This window comes from Talaromyces rugulosus, chromosome V, assembly GCF_013368755.1.
Source record: "Talaromyces rugulosus chromosome V, complete sequence".
Taxonomy (NCBI): Eukaryota; Fungi; Ascomycota; class Eurotiomycetes; order Eurotiales; family Trichocomaceae; genus Talaromyces; species Talaromyces rugulosus.
In genome coordinates, this window is record NC_049565.1 from 1,197,339 (window position 1) to 1,213,847 (window position 16,509).

Below are 16,509 nucleotides of genomic sequence, written 5' to 3' on the forward strand. Positions count from 1 at the left end.
GATTTCTATTGACTCCGACTCGTAATTTGAGCTACCTCATATAAAACTTTGATTCAAATATCTCTGATAGCACTTGATGTTTCCGATATCAAGGACTTTTTGCAATATTACTACACGTCGATGAATATAGCTGATAACAATCAAGGCATAATCTACATATTAAACTATCGGCACATGTGTGTACACTCTGTATGTACTACGGCTAGCTTACTGAGCACTCTGCACAGCAGCAAGTCCAGCCACAAATTCCGCAGCCTGACCCGCCATCCCATTATTTCCATATGTAAAATGCTGGGGAGTGAGCATCAGGCGAACAAACTGGTCCGGGGTCAAGTTCGACACGAATGAATCCCAGCTTTTGACCAATTGCTTAGGAAACTCAACAATCAAGCTTGCAGCGGCTTTGATCTGTTGTGTTCCGACAGTGACGTCGGGCAACGATGAGAACGGACCGACAATGTCGGAGATCGAGGTCGGCAATTTAAAGTCATTCGGCAATTGGGCGCAAAGCGGATCGAAAACGGTACCAGTGACGCAGGACGAGGAGAAGCTGCTGCTGGGGATGGATGTTGGAAGAGAGATGCCGCTCCAAACGCCATTGGGATCTCCGAATGTGACTAGGGCTGCTACCTTGTCCAGCGCTGCCGAGGAGACTTGTTCGAGGGCTTTGTGGGCGACAAGAGCACCTTGGCTGTATTGTGGATGATTCTATCAGGATTCATGGCCATAGAATGGTTCACGCAGAGGTAGCGTTCGGTATAATGTCTATTGATTCTTACCTCCAGCCTGATACAATGATTGCACTGTCGGGACATTTTGAATTGTAGTCATTGACAGTTGACGCAAGCGATGCAGCACCATCATCACTGCCGCCATCAGAGAGATAGCCATCTAGGTCGGCCTTATATGCAGTTGAGTCGACACCTTGCAAGGCAACAGAGGGCAAACGGGAGGAGAGTTCCTCAAAGAATTGAGGGCCAACCCACACGCCAATGTTTCTATATTTTGACTTAGTAAATGCGACTTTCTTATTTCCCCAGAGACCATCGTGTAATTGCAGAGAAAAAAGGTTGCAAACATACCCAGAGTCGAATGTGCCCCTGGCAAAGATAGCAGCTACCGATGCACAGTCCGCATTTCCTTGGATCACATCGGCCATTCCATTCTCTGTATCGTTGACATCCTGGCCTGCAACGACCATTCCCAGCACACTGCATGCAGCTAGGTGACTGATAACTGACTTCATCTTTTTTTAATTTTCTTTTTTGCCGGTTTCTTTCACTGAAATAAGAAATAAGAAATGAGATGTGTAACCAGTTGACAGCTCTGGGAATCCCTATTGTGCTTTTAAGTACCTGAGAATCCGCGGCATTTAAATAAAGTTATTTAGGTTCGCCCTTAATGTTTGTTTGTTCTGCAGAAGGAACAATGGGGCCAAACAAATTTCCTACATGACACCATAGATCTCGTTCATGGTTTAATCGGGTTAGTCTGTTCTACTTTCTTCTGCTTGATCGTCGCCGCTTGGCTGTGCAGGATTCGGCCCCCCGGGGTGAAACGGTCGATACGTCTCGTCCGGGTTGTATCACCGCGCGGAGTGCGTCGCAAAGCATATAAACCTAAAGCAACTGTATTCCTGAAGGAATAAATATCGGGATATGATGCGAAATGAATAACCTTTCAATTGATGTTCCCAATATTTGAAAGTGTGAGATGTCGCCCGAACAGCGGCTGATCAGTATATAATAAGGTGTATATCAAGTCTAACGATCGACTGCACCGTGACAGGGAAGTTGCCCCTCTCCATAAATTCACAGAAAGGATATTTTTTTATGCATCTGGTCCAGGGGTTAGAATTTTTTTTTTTTTTTTTTGGTGTGGTAGGGACAGACACTGGAGGCTCGACTTCACAACTTTTTATGTAGACGATAAACAGGAGTATTCCATTGTGGTCAACTGGGGACGCCCTTGAGCCCGAAAGAAATGTAGCTTTGGATTAACACTTTAGCTTCTCATAAAAAGTTAGCATGAGAAAGATTGAATAATAGTAGTAGGGCTGGTTTGGTGCCAATAATCAGTTGCTGCCTCAGGCGTCAAAATGTGGATTTGTCACGGCCAATCAGGTTCCCGCACCACCCGCCGCCTCTTGCCTTCTGCTTTCGTCAGCCGAAGCTCTCTCGACCTTCATCAGAACATATGTGGTCAAGTTTTACATAACCACATGTAAATGTGCTCAATAAAATGAGCCGTCTACTTCGAAATAAGGAGGGCTGCTGGACCTGCCGTCTGCGCCGAAAGAAATGCGATGGATCTCGTCCGGAGTGTTCGACATGCACGTCACTCGCCATCCCATGCTACGGATATGGCCCCAAGCCGGATTGGATGGACCACGGCGAGAAAGAAAAGGCAGTGACAGCAAGCTTAAAGCAGGTTGTTAAACATACCTCGCGGCGGAAGGCTATCCCGAGGATGCCTAAGGAGCTCTCTCGCCTGATGAACATTGCGCCAAAGAATTCGAGAGAGGCTTCTTCATCGTCCTCGAGTCCTACGCTGAGTATTCAGCAGGATGGTATCCACGTGCCTGTAAACCAAGACTTGTCTGAAGATATTGAAGATGATACACCGGGAAATAAGCCAACAACTGTAAGAAACTCTCTTCACCTAGAAGACTTGGACGGTCAAACATAAAGTGTACCTTTCAGATACTAATAATTATTAGAACCCAGTACCCCAGGCCGATGATCATCATGAAGATATTGTTCTATATCCTATCGCAGCCGACGAGTCTGCGTGCCTAATGCACTATCTGGACAATGTATTTCCGTTACAGTTTCCCATGTACAAACCCAGCATCCTCGAGGGAGGACGTGGTTGGCTTATGGCTCTTTTGCTGAATATGAAGCCCCTGTATCATGCTACTCTCGCTCTTGGCTCGTATCACCGCCGAAAGGTGGCTCTCAAAGAGTCCAGTGATCATATGTGCCAGGTGGCTTCTATCATTGAGCAGGAAAAGCACCTTGCAACCTGTTTAGCTGAATTCCAACAAATAATCCGATCAATAAACGAGTCACTCCGGGTATCTACTTGTCCAAAGGAAGGGATGAGCGTTATGGCTTTGGTTGTTCAATTGATCTTCTTTGAGGTATTAACATCAAATTTAATAATCTCTCTCTCCTTCAACATATGTTAAAATAGTTTTATGCTGATCGGGTTTATTATTCCATAACAGTACTTTACAGGAGAAGGCACTGCATGGCAGATACATCTTCATGCCGCGACGAATATGTATCGGCGAGGCTACCCAAACATACTATTTCATTTTAACCTTGGAGAAAGGTCAAAGACAATTATGCTCGAGGATCTTCCTCTGTCTGAAGGCGAACATCCAGATACCATGCAAGAGGTTGCGACATTTCGCTTTTTGGCTGTAACAGTTGCTTGGCTTGACATAATATCTGCTATTACAGCTGGCACAGCACCCCGACTACTACCTAGCTATGCTGATGAAACGGTTTGGAAATGTCCCCAAATCAAATTTGAAAACTACATAGGTTGTAAAGTTTCGGTGCTGATTCAGATTGGTCGCATTTCTGCCTTGCATGAGCACAAAACAAACGCTATGGCCCAAGATCAGCCGATGAACATCGCTTTTGAAGAAACTGTTAGTGACATCAGCAGGGAAATTCAGGGCGGACTGAACCAAATGGCCTTGGAGGGACTTTGCTTTGCCGAAGGCGGGCCGAGTGAAAATCCATCTGCTTCTACTATGAGCCCCCCAGCTGTCGATGATCGCACAATTGTCACCAACGTTTACACTTACATGGCATCTATTTACCTTCATCTCGTCACCTACGGTTTCCAACAGATGGAACTTATAAGTTCTAACATTTGTGCCGCACTAGGCATGATTCACGTGCATGTTCCTACCCACCTTTTACCCTCCTTAGTCTGTCCACTATTTGTCATTGGATGTGTCGCACCACAAGAGGAAGGAATGTCCTTTTTTCGACACATATTTTCGTCACCTCCAGTGCTGGATGCATTGTTTGAACACCGCATGAAACTCTTGCCAGTGCTTGAAGAAACATGGAGAAGAAGGGAGACGACAGATAATTTATCATGGGCCCAAGTTCTTGAACTAACACCCAACATCTTGCCTATTTGAACACGCTAATTTACTCTGGATCTTCGGGGTTTCATAATGGTGTTCACTGCTGGCACCCATGAAACATTGAATCAACCAACATGATAACCTAACTAATACTATTCGGATAAGTCTGCTTAGTCGACAGCTGACAAATTGAGCAAAAAAATAAAAATAAAATTCGGCGAGAAAAAGGAGAAAGAAAAAGAAAAACAAAATCACGTCGTCCACTCGAGCGCGCTTCAATTTCTTACTGGTCCCCGACTGCGGTAGATGGCGCTCGGTGATTGGACATTGTCCGCGCTTCGCCCGCTGATTGGCTCATAGCTTTGTCTGCAACTATCGCGAAACTAATAATAAAGTATTGCGACAAGAATGCTGGAATTGGATTTGTAATTGTGGACGATTACAAAAACTTACTCTATCCCTTTAACCCTACGAAAAGTCTTATAAAAGGGCCTCACCCCGCTTTGGTTTCAATATTCAAGTCACGGCACATTTACTTCTAACCGCGATCGAAGAATTGCTTTCTGGTCGTCCCAATCAACATCTCTTGAATCATTATACTCTTTCTTAGCCATGAAGACAGTCGTCATTGTGGGAGGCTCTTTTGCCGGGCTATCTACGGCCCATCGGATATTGAAGCAAGCCACCAAGACGGGTCTGTCCGCTAAGGTGGTCGTTGTGTCACCGAATTCTCACTTTTACTGGAACGTTGCTTCGCCTCGAGCTTTGCTACCAGGGCAAATTGCCGACGACAAGATATTTAAACCCATCGCCGAAGGCTTCAAGCAGTATCCAACAAGCCAGTTTGAATTAGTCGTGGGTTCCGCCAAAGGCCTCGATGTAGCGGCCCGGAAAGTCGAAATCTCAACTGGCCCAGGTGGCAACGGCGCCACCACTAGCCTTGACTATGATTTCCTCATTCTTGCGACTGGATCCAGAACAAAGGAAGCCAGCGATGGCGTTCAAATGCCCTTCAAGAACTTGGGTTCAACCGAAGAAACAAAAGATGCTCTGCATGAATTTCAAGAGGCGGTGAAAAGGTCCAAGACAATTGTCATCGCTGGTGGTGGCCCGACTGGAGTTGAAACTGCGGGTGAAATAGCTTTTGAGTATGGACGTGCAAAGAAAGTTATCTTGGTAAGTTTCTATTCTTCCCCGTTTCTGTTATTGCATAGAAAACCTAACAAGTTTAACTTGCTAACTGGTGAACAGCTCACAAGCGGACAGACTGTTCTTGATGGCTCAATGACGAGTGTATCAAATTCGGCAATCAGCATTCTAAAAGATCTCAAAGTTGATCTAAGGCTACGGACAAAAGTCTCTAGCTCCCGCCAGGCGACACCAGGTGGTCCACAAGAACTCATCCTTTCCGACGGCTCCCACTTGACGGCAGATCTCTATATCCCCACGCACGGCATTACCCCAAACTCGTCTTACATCCCCAGTAAATATCTTAACGCTGATGGGTTCGTTGTCGTGAACGATCATCTAAAAATAAAAGGTCTTGAGAATGAACCTGTGTGGGCCATTGGGGACGTTTCCGATCGAGAAGCACCACAATTCATGTTTGTTGACAGGCAGTCAAACCATGTGGTCAAGAGCCTTTTCTTGGCCCTCGAGAAGAAAGATCCAGTACCATATAAGATGGGATTTTCAGGTATGCCACTTATCTTCTTTCTTTGCCCTATTTCAGTTCCCGGTCTCGATCTCTCTCGCTTCTCAAACCATGTGGCTTACAATATGTCATGTAGGAATGGGTCTTCAAATCGGTAGAAAGACAGGAACCGGCCAGATTGGATTTATAAGACTACCGGGGTTTTTGATTCATTTCCTGCGAAAAAACCTTTTCTTAGAAAGGGTTCCGTCGTTTATCGATGGTTCCGAGTTCTGATCGTCAATCTCTCCGCCTGGTTTGATAAAACAACTCTTTGTGAACCCCGCAGTGATGGCTTTCCGTCTGATCAGAATACACCTTAGAAGGCTCTTATACTTACTTTTTGTTTTGTTGTTGTTACTTTTATATTCCCCTTGTATAGAATGTCCACTGAATTTATCCTTGTTATAAACATTGAAATACTGCTATTTAAATTTATCTACAACCATGAATAGATTTGTATTATTACTGGAGAGTGAAAAGAACATCCATCGTTTCCACACTCAGAAAAGAAAGGCCAAATAACATTTGTTGCCTATTACTACCACGTAAAGGTGGGTGATTCAATAGTTGATCACTGATAGACTACATGTTTAACTAACTACCATAAACCCTTGGAGTGGCAGGCGTAGCACCCGGGAAAAATGTGTTAGGAACAGTGGGTATAGCAATGGAAGTTGTAATTCCCAACCCGGCAGTAAGCTCTCCCGGCATCGTGGCAGCGGAGTATCCAGAAGGCGCAGCTGTTACTGTCGACGTCGTTGTGCCGTATGCAGTATGCTGTGATCCTCCCTCCAAGCAGTATCCCTGTCCCCAAGCATCGGCGCACTTGTAATACTCGGTGCTGCCGGATTCGGTCCACATGGCAAAGTCCTCGATAATGATGTTTGTGCATGGATTGGTTGAAGAGCACAGCACATAGAGTGGGGGTCTCTGAGCGCCGTTTGCGCAAGTCCCTTTCCAGTTGTTGAACGTGATTGAGTTGTACAGAATTCCGTCCCCGTCAGCGACGGTTTGATCCGACCAGTACGCGTTAATGTAAAGTGAATATGCATTCCCATGTCCGATAAAGTTTTGCAATGTGACTTCGGTTACTAGATGAGTTAGAATCCCCGTTAGTGATGCAGTTTGAGCAAGGCTATCTGAAGAAAGCCATCCTACCTGTGCCGTTACCACCATTACTCCTATAAAGCAAGTTAGATTGAACGCATCCCAACTGAAGTAGAAATTTCGAACGCCAAATAACGTACTTGAACATGAACATCTGGTTTGAGTTGACTGTATAGATATTATTGTATTCAATTTTGCTAATATCTGGGAAGAATTGAGTCAGCACTGTTGGTCACGATTTTCTTTACTTATAAACTGACCTGTGTCTGTGCCCAATGACCCCATACCACAACCACCAGACCAGTTGCAATAGATATTTTCGACGAGAATATGATTTGAAGGGTTCTTGATAGTAACACACTCGTCTTTGTTCGTGACCTCGACATCGTGAACCCAGATATCAAAGCCCCATACGTCAATACCATCAAGACCTCCTTCGTTCCCGCCTCTGATAATCATATTGTAGACCTCTCCTTGGTTGCATGTGTCAAGGGTGAGATGGAAGGCAGGAGAATCGACCAGAGCAATGTCATGGATGGCAAAATTTGTCACTTGAGGCTTTTATTAGTTCCATTGCTTGAAGGTACATACAACGGCGAGAGAGATAGAGACTTGCCATCGTAAAGACGTAGGATACGCGGACCGTAAGTTCCTTCAGAGTGAAATTGGTATCCATATCCTTGGACTGCACCCTCGCCGCGGGAAGAGTATATCTCAAAATCAGTACTGTGCTCGATGTATATCATGTTTCCTCCAGCGGTGCCTGTGCGAACAATGATGCCCTCCAAGTTGATGGCCCATGCATTTCCACCACTGAGGGTAACCCAAGTAGCTAGAGCGAAAGTTCCCAGAGGAATATTCACAACACCGCCGGAAGAGCAAGCATTGAATGCTGCCAAAATAGCTGCGCCGGAATCTGTTGCCCCATCTGCTACAGCACCGTAATCGGTGATGTCACAAATTTTAGTAGCCCATTTCGCGTCAGATGTAGTCAAGGGGCCTATAGGGTAGGATGAAGTGTCTGCCAGCTGTGCCCATGCCACAGAGAAGGCATTGAGCCCAAGAAGAAGAATGCTTCTGATATGCATGATAACCAGGAACTTCTCTAGGGATCCTAATGAAAGTAATATGTAAAATTTAGTTAGTGGGAATACGCGATATCGGACGCTATTAGTCCTCAGTGCTGAAACAACCGACCCGTTTCCAGTGTTTCGTGCCTTGGGTTTAATATCCAATACACCGATAAATGTTCCGGGTCGCAACTTAAGTTATACTGTATTTATATTGTATTTCTAGTTCTTCATAAATCTAAAGACCATCGCTACGTTCATCTACCGAGACACCACTAATGTACCCTAAACTTTAAACAAATCAAACACGAAAAACCACATGAAATGGCTTCTCGGAATCGAATTAACCCGCGCAGACTATAGGTTTGTTCAATAAAACTACCCCTCTAGAGATTTACGGATTTGCATTAGTGAGTTTGGCTAACCGTCACAAAAAGCGTTTGTTCCACAATCTAATATAAACACAACAGCCAGTGATGGGAAATTCAAGCCACTGTAGTATTGTCACACGGTGGCTTGGCTAAACATGAAGAAAGAGAGGGGTTGCTTATGGGCCACATTCTCCTTCCGGAGAAACTGCAAATGTCGACGCTCCAATAAAATCGCACTTATTCCGACTTTCCGCATGTACCCCCCTTAAGCAGTAGATAAACAAAGCTGTTGATCATCGGGAAGCCGAGCTTCAGAAATAAATAAGTGAACGTAAATTGTAAAGACTGATAAGATAAATGGCCCAGCTTCCATTTATAGCACTTTATTCTATGGCTACATAGAAACCCTACAAGTGTCGTAAAGAGACTGTTTCGTTTTCGTACTAGAGTCATGTCTAATATCATCAATTGTATTAGGATTATTCAGTAAGAGAAAAAAGAAAACGACAAACAAGCACATAATAGTCGTCGTACCCAGTAAGCGTCACAAGAAAGTGGCGAGTTAACACGAAACCACCACACCCACTAAAATCAATGAATACTTACGCATAATTCATGTGTTCCGACAAAACAGAATTATCTAACTTCAAGGTGATGTTGTTTGTCTTCCGCATTATCTCTTCATCTTCATGCTGGATATATTTGATCGGACGCTTTGTGGAAATTGCATCTGGGTCCTTGATGACAATCAAAGCCGGATTTGAGCGATAATATGCATCCACATCTTCTAGGGTGCGGTTTGCTTCCCGTGGGTAATTAGCATAATATCTTACAAGAGAGTGTGATTTTCAAGTGATCTTGTCTTACCGGTCTCTGGATAAAAAAGCTACATGATAGGCACAAAGGCCGCATTGAGTACGGTCCACACAATATAGAATCGCCAGCCTAAATTCTGAATCCCAATAGGCGTAATCTCGACAATGGCAAAGTTGGTTATCCTATAGAGTGTTTGTATCAAGAATTTCCCAACAGGTGGTATTCATCACCTTCCCAGAAAGACTTACCAGTTTGTGGCTGTCGCAACAGCAGCTCCCTTAGTTCTCATGGGAAGCGAATTGATCTCAGTTGGGTATAGCCATGGAACACCCAGCATTCCTATTGCAAAGGCAACGTGGTACAAGAAGAAGAAAGCAACCGATACGGTGGCATAGACCTTGTGTGTTTCTGCAACCCGTAACAGGATGGTGATCACCAAGAACGCAACAAATTGGCCTAACCCAGACATGATCATCATACCTCGGCGCCCAAACTTTTCCACTAAAGCCACTGCAAAGCAAGCGGAAAAGAAGTAAGAAGTTGCGTTGCAAGCAGTTAGAAGCCGCGATAGGTTATTAGAAAGTCCCACTGAGTTAATGAGGACCAGAGGGAGATAATAGCTCATGATATTGATCCCTAGTACAGAAAGTTAATCATGAACATGGTGATGGATAGATGTCATGAGGGGCCTAACCTTGAAACTGCTGAAGTGCTTGGGTTCCAGCTCCTAGGATTAAGCGACGGAGTGTTTTAGTACCATCCCCCTTGTTCCCACGTAACATGTCTCGCCATCCGATTGCGTTTTCCTCCTCGTACTGAATGCTGAACCTGATCTCATCGTACTGCGTCTCTATATAAGGATCACTAGTCGGTCTATTCTCGATGCATGCAAGTACGTTTCGTGCTTCGTTTACATGACCGTGAGCCATGAGCCATCTAATTTAATATTAACAATTTTAACATTTTACGTTAACATAGCATGCATGGCTCCACTGGTACATACCTTGGAGACTCTGGGAGCCATGGGATTGTCAAAAATAGGATAAACATGAAGAAAAGTTGCAAGGAAATCGGCAGACGCCAGGCAATGGATCCTTCATGGAACGATAGGCCGTAGTTGATCCAATTGACAAGGCAATAGCCGAACACATTTAGCGCCATCTCAAGTATAAGTAATTTTCCTCTCCACTTAGCTTGTGCCGTTTCGGTTTGCCATACTGGAGCTGTAGCTGTATTGACGCCATTTCCTATGCTATGCAGTTGTTAGGCTTATACATGTAGAACAGTGATATTTCCGACGGACTAACCCTAGAATAACCCGGCCAATGAACATCTGGGTCAAACTATATGACGATGCTTGGAGAATAGTCCCAATTACCATGACAGTAGTGCCCAGGATGATGCTTTTCCTGCGGCCTAGCTTTTCGCCAATGGTAAATGCTAAAATTGCACCAAGAAAACAACCAACGTCATAAATTGCCGTGATTGTCGAAAGTAATTTGGTTCTCGAGGGGCCGACCAGAGTATGAACTTTTAAAAAGTCTTCTGTCACCACCACGCCACCTGTAAACCTCGAAGTTTAGTGATTCTCAACCAATAAAGCAGGGATCACGCACGGGAGCATACTGAATACGCCTTGGTCGTATCCAAAGAGCATCATATCCGTAGTGCACGCTACCTAATTGGCCCTCTCCATAAGTTTTCCTGACTTGAAATTGAGCGATATTAATATGTCCAATGCCCACTAACCATGATCCAAAAGGTAAGCCACCCTCCGGAAAGGCCCAGGTAGGGCTTCTTCGTCGACGCCATTAATCCCAGAGTAAGAGAACCACTAAGGCACTCTGCGCTTCCTTAGAATAGTCGAGGTGAGAAAATTGACTGCGAGAGGAATCATATCGATACAGAAGGCGCGGTCCGTCAGTTAACTTTATTTTGTCTGCGGATTTGAAGCTGGCTACGGAACGAAAAGTGGTGTGTTGTCCATGAGTAACAATCGTTTGCGATGTGTAACTCAAACTTTCAGTGATAGTTAAAAGACCAAGAACTAGTGGAAGTCTAGATCCGGATCCCGGCATACTCGAACAGTAGGCCCCGAAAATGAAGCCGAAAATGAAAACCACCCTAGTTTAAAGTCTGGCACTGCTAATTTATGTCTTAGTACAGGAGGATTTTAGAGAAGAAGGAGCAGGTTGTGCTCCTCTTTGGAACGTAGCCTCGTGGGGTGCCATGTCGTCTTGGAGCACTTCTAGGACAATACAACTGCGGCAAAATGACGAATCTTCGTGTAGCACGGATCGTTACATTCAAGACCTGCAGGGATAATAATTTTTTGTCACAAGATTATATGATATCAGATAATAAATAGACGAAGTCATTCGTTCTCGGCCTTCAGCTGCGTTAGTCAAATAGACCTGTTACATCATGTACAATCCAAGCGTGTATATGCAAGAGAAGTCATGTAGCTAATGTTGAGATAGCCAGGTAAGTAATGTAGCGGAATTAAATTCTATTTAGAGGATCTCACATCAACCCCCTTGTTGCAGTCTTTGTATATACACTGGTTACCAGCGGCGTCTTATTTGACGAGACTACATGGTCTCTGTTGATTTCGGCTTTCACACATGTCAATACTGGCGTTCAGACGTACCCACAGGCTCCATTCAACATGGAAATCAGCATTCGAACTCAAATATCTGCAATATGCTGTACCGCTAAGCTGACGCAGATTCCAGCCCTGCTACTATCGACGGAACTTCATCTTCCTTCCAGCTCGTCCAAATATCAGTGCTTTCTCGGGGTTCCCAGCCTAGCTCCCGTAGCCTGATCGCACGGCTTCTCGAATTGCAACCTAAACCCACTGGAGTCAACGGACCAAATACATCCTGATAGTGGGCTTCAGAAAAGGTCTGCGCCTGAGGACTCTGGATCTTGCCCATGTCGTGTAGAACCCGAGAAATGTGTTTTGAACCTTCACCCATCGAAATTTCGGACCCATTCTCGGCGAAGAAATACGGATTTCTTTGGAGGGTTTCAGGATCAGAGTTTTTGATGTATGCCAGAAGCGCCGTATAAGCATGACCAAGATCCTTAACGTGAACAACACTCCACATATTGTGGCCCTCACCGACATAGCCAGCAAATCCATGCTTCATAGCGAAGCGCACCAAGCCGACCAGCCCGAAAGAATGGCGTTGGTGTGCCGGGTTAAATCCATAGACTAGTGGTGGAAGAATTATCGCAATTTTGGCTTTATCTCCAAGCTCGCGTGCTGCTTGGACAATAGGGATGTCGACATGCCGATGCATGGATGTCGATGGTATGGCGTCAATATCTTCCGGGACATCATCGCGATAAATCTTGTTGTTCTTGTACATCCCCACCGCACCATCTTCAAGCACACCAGTTCCGCTTGTATGGAGATATATGCATGATTGACCTGCATGAACACGCTGTCGAACGCCTGACAAGATGGCTTCGACGCTAGGCAAGTCATCACATGATGCCGTGTTTATGGTGATCTCATGCTGCACAGTTTGTGCAGTAAGTAAGTCGAGATTGCTCAAGGTGCCGAGAACGGTTTTGACCCCAATTTTTTCGAGTTCTGAGGCCTGTTCCGGTCGGCGCACCAAGGCTGTAACCGGATGTTTTGCAGCAAGGAGTTCATCCAGAACATTCTGTCCGATATACCCGATGCCAACGAGAAAAACGCTTGAAGGAGATGCCATTGGGAGATTCTTGGCAGTTTTCTGCTAAGCTAGTATCGAAATATCAGAATGAATCCGTGATAAAGTGCTGTCGATTTAACGTACTATTTATAGTTGCGTGTGGAGGTCAACCCCTTATCCACCGGGTTATCTAGTTTCACTTTCAGGTTTTCAAACTTATAAATCTATTGAAAATAATTATTAAGCCAGCTACAATTATAATGTAATAAATGCCAATTCTCGATTCGGCCGGTTTCGTCCGCCTTTCAACATCCGGAGCCGAGGAATCATTGATAACAGTAAGAAAGCCCGAAACCGGTAAAATGTGTACAGGTTATAATATCGTATTATTTGCCTAGACATCTTTTTACTCGGCTATCCAACAGAAATTGTTCCCTATTCGCTCCGTTTGAAAGGACTAGCAGTAGAAATGATCTCTGTTCATAGGTGTCTAGTAATCTCTGCATTTTGCAATGCCATTGGCAAACCTAGGGTAGGAATACTATATCGTATTCTGTGCTTTCCTAGTTACTATCCTGCTTATGGTCTACTTTTACTTTTCAAAAGACAAAGGTCATACACTGGAAAGAATTACTGTTATTTTTGACGGCAAGGACGGCACTATGATACAACCCATTAAGGACTTCGATGGGGACCAACCTAAACTTGGCGAGAATATTGAGACAACCCACATTGAAGACGTGTGGATACTTTTTATTACCTGTGAGGTGTTATTACCGCCATTCCCAAAAACTATTTGAATGACTGGTTTTGGTGGTAGAAACACCCCTTCTAAATGTGCTTATTTCCGCGTGTTGGCATTATTAGTAATAGCTTAATATTCGTCAGTGAAGGAAGGGAATACATGTAATCACCCTAGGTTATAAGATCCTTGCTGTCTTGGCTGATTCTTCAACTTAGACTTTACGGATCTTATGACTTTCTCGTTTATGCAATGCGGCGAAGCTGTCTTTTATTTGTCCATTTTATGCCTAACAGCAAATATTTCGAATTGGTCTTTCGCGTGCGACAAGGGTGGTTCCTGTATTCTGCAATCTACTCCGGATTTGGAAGTAGTTCGCACATCCCTCTAGACAATGATAGTCAAATTCAACGCTTCACCCCACGAGCTTCATCAGAGGCTAACAGAATGGGTTGTCGATCGGCAGCCAGCACATCCTGTTTTTCGTATCCATCACTCCTCGCCAGTCTCAGTCTCCGAGAGACTTGACCTTAGCCCGCACTACTAACCCAGTACCAATAAGATGCTGTAGTAACATGTACCAATGCCCAGAATTATTGCCACTTGATCAAGACTACCACTGGCGATGATGTCTACAGGTAAGTGGTTCGTATTTGCCGTCGCGGGGTTTGTTTCGCCGCGGGCCCGCGGCGAAAGCTACCATGAATCGTCTAGGGATTCAACAGTATACCATGGTTTAAAAGACAATAATATCCTCTGTTCTTTTCACATAATAGTTTTCAAACAAGAAGTGAAGAATCGTGTCTAGCGTCGATAAGTTTCGTTGATCAGCCTATCGGGCTGGAATATTCAAGCGCTATATCTATATGCCGCCATTTTAAGCCCTATCCCAGGCTCTTGCAGATATAATGGCTACTTTTATCTTCGGCGGAATATCGCGTGTGTATTTTCTAGAAACTACTGTTTGTTTATCTGCAATTTTGGGTCTGATTTTCGTTACCACCGCCCTTCTTCGTTACCATCTTTCTCCACTAAAAAGACTACCAGGCCCCTTTTGGGCTAGGTACAGCCGTGTTTGGTACTTTATCCAAACTTGGAAAGGGAGTTTCCATGAAACTAACCGGCTTTTACATGAAAAATATGGTAGGATTGAAGACAGTCATTTCTCGCTGTCATTTGCACTTACATCATGACTTCAGGACCGATTGTCCGGATTGCCCCCGACACATATAGCATTGATGACCCTGATTCGGTACGAATACTTTATGGCCACGGCAACGGGTTCATAAAGGTAACGCGAAACATCCGAGGTTCTATATTGGTGATACTAACAACTGACATTGGTTAGTCAAAATGGTATACGGCCTCCGGAAATCCGTATATTCCGGATCTATTCACTACAAGGGACCCTACACTTCATAGAAACATTAGAAAGAAAGTTGCCAGTCTTTACGCAACTAGCCATCTCTTACGCATGGAACCAATAATTGATGATTGTATCGATCTTCTGGTTTCCCGTTTTGCAGAGGTGGCCGATAAAAGGACACAAATAAACCTGCAACATTGGATGCAGTGTTATGCATTTGATGTTATTGGGTATATTGCTGTAAGCATGAATATCGAGGAAATCAAATTCTGTATTCTGACGGTTTTTTTTCTAGGTAGGAAAAAGGTTTGGCTTCCTCGATAAAGGAGAAGACACGTTAGGGATTTTCCCATCACTGCATGGCTACTTGAAATATTGCGCAACCATGGGAGTTTATTCGGAATTCCACTCTCTCATTTACAATATCATCAACACTGTATCCTCTGGTGGCATAGGTGAGATTGTACAATTCTCGAAAAGGGAAATAGACAAACGTCTACTCATCGAGGCCCAGGGCAAGAGTGAGATAGATAGGGACATGCTCTCTGAGGTTCTCCAGTTACATGAAGCTAACCCACAACGGGTTACGATGATTGATATAATGTCAATATGCGTGACAAATATCGGCGCTGGTTCGGATACAACATCTATTTCTTTGACATCAGTTCTCTATCATCTAATACGGAATCCCCTCTGCCTTGAAAAGGTAAGACCCTAAATGAGAAATGGGAGAGGCATGATGGTCTGACATTTATCTTTAGTTAAGAGCCGAAATTGACCAGCACTTCTCAACCAACGTTTCTGGTCATATTAAATTCGCCGATGCACAAAAACTGCCATATCTCCAGGCTTGTATCAAAGAATCACTTCGTGTACACCCTGCAACGGGACTACCACTTGGCCGGGTGGTGCCCAAGGGTGGCGTAACTGTTGCAGACACATTCTTTCCTGAGGGCGTATGTCGTTTTTCTCCCCTTATATCTTTGTTAAAAGGCCTTCACCACGCATATAGGCCATTTCATTAACAGTTCATTCTAGACGACTCTCGGTGTGAATACATGGGTTGCCCATGCCAATGCCAGTGTTTTTGGGCCAGATGCTCTTTCTTTCCGCCCCGAGAGATGGCTCGACTCTAGTAAAGAAGAGCTCAAAGCAATGGATAACTACTTCCTAGCGGTAAGCATAAACACATAATCTACTATTTGGTCGAAATAGATCGACTAAATTTCGGCAACAGTTTGGACAGGGGTCTCGTACCTGTATTGGGAAAAACATCAGCCTCGTGGAGATGACAAAGTTGATCCCAATACTAGTTCGAAATTTCGACTTCCGTTTGACAGGGCCGGATATTCTTAAAAACGGTCTTCAGTGCGAAAATGTGTGGTTTGTGAAGCAGAACAATATCATTTGTGATATCCAACATCGGTCCACTTTAAAACATTCGAAGGGAGAATAAGTATGCACACGTCTACAATGTCTTCTAGATGAAAGTTACATGCCATTTAGTTTTTCATCTAAGTATTTCAATAAATGTTTGGTTGATATTGATGTTAGACCTTCTG

At 44.3% G+C, this 16,509-nt stretch overlaps 7 protein-coding genes across 7 annotated transcripts; 3 read left to right on the forward strand and 4 right to left on the reverse strand.

Annotated features, from left to right (window-relative positions):
- Positions 1–207: 207 nt before the first annotated feature.
- Positions 208–1,246, reverse strand: TRUGW13939_08961 (uncharacterized protein; the record flags this gene model as incomplete). Its single annotated transcript, XM_035492086.1, has 3 exons — positions 208–691; positions 780–998; positions 1,083–1,246. 3 exons carry the CDS (start codon positions 1,244–1,246, stop codon positions 208–210), a joined length of 867 nt encoding a protein of 288 aa, XP_035347979.1.
- A 995-nt stretch (positions 1,247–2,241) lies between these two features.
- On the forward strand, positions 2,242–4,165 carry TRUGW13939_08962 (uncharacterized protein; the record flags this gene model as incomplete). Its single annotated transcript, XM_035492087.1, has 3 exons — positions 2,242–2,643; positions 2,720–3,142; positions 3,230–4,165. The coding sequence occupies 3 exons, from the start codon at positions 2,242–2,244 to the stop codon at positions 4,163–4,165; spliced, it is 1,761 nt and encodes a 586-aa protein (XP_035347980.1).
- A 558-nt stretch (positions 4,166–4,723) lies between these two features.
- Positions 4,724–6,041, forward strand: TRUGW13939_08963 (uncharacterized protein; the record flags this gene model as incomplete). The annotated part of the gene is made up of 3 exons (XM_035492088.1): positions 4,724–5,287; positions 5,363–5,807; positions 5,902–6,041. 3 exons carry the CDS (start codon positions 4,724–4,726, stop codon positions 6,039–6,041), a joined length of 1,149 nt encoding a protein of 382 aa, XP_035347981.1.
- Positions 6,042–6,401: 360 nt separating this feature from the next.
- TRUGW13939_08964 (uncharacterized protein) lies at positions 6,402–8,002 on the reverse strand (the record flags this gene model as incomplete). Its single annotated transcript, XM_035492089.1, has 5 exons — positions 6,402–6,898; positions 6,966–6,988; positions 7,055–7,118; positions 7,175–7,465; positions 7,558–8,002. The coding sequence occupies 5 exons, from the start codon at positions 8,000–8,002 to the stop codon at positions 6,402–6,404; spliced, it is 1,320 nt and encodes a 439-aa protein (XP_035347982.1).
- A 961-nt stretch (positions 8,003–8,963) lies between these two features.
- TRUGW13939_08965 (uncharacterized protein) lies at positions 8,964–10,983 on the reverse strand (the record flags this gene model as incomplete). The annotated part of the gene is made up of 8 exons (XM_035492090.1): positions 8,964–9,183; positions 9,246–9,353; positions 9,420–9,807; positions 9,866–10,107; positions 10,175–10,423; positions 10,479–10,734; positions 10,798–10,849; positions 10,921–10,983. Coding segments are annotated over 8 exons (1,578 nt in total), but the record flags the coding sequence as incomplete, so codon positions are not given.
- A 902-nt stretch (positions 10,984–11,885) lies between these two features.
- Positions 11,886–12,899, reverse strand: TRUGW13939_08966 (uncharacterized protein; the record flags this gene model as incomplete). Its single annotated transcript, XM_035492091.1, has 1 exon — positions 11,886–12,899. One exon carries the CDS (start codon positions 12,897–12,899, stop codon positions 11,886–11,888), a length of 1,014 nt encoding a protein of 337 aa, XP_035347984.1.
- Positions 12,900–14,770: 1,871 nt separating this feature from the next.
- TRUGW13939_08967 (uncharacterized protein) lies at positions 14,771–16,403 on the forward strand (the record flags this gene model as incomplete). Its single annotated transcript, XM_035492092.1, has 6 exons — positions 14,771–14,872; positions 14,930–15,187; positions 15,243–15,653; positions 15,709–15,903; positions 15,986–16,123; positions 16,185–16,403. The coding sequence occupies 6 exons, from the start codon at positions 14,771–14,773 to the stop codon at positions 16,401–16,403; spliced, it is 1,323 nt and encodes a 440-aa protein (XP_035347985.1).
- Between the last annotated feature and the right edge of the window lie 106 nt (positions 16,404–16,509).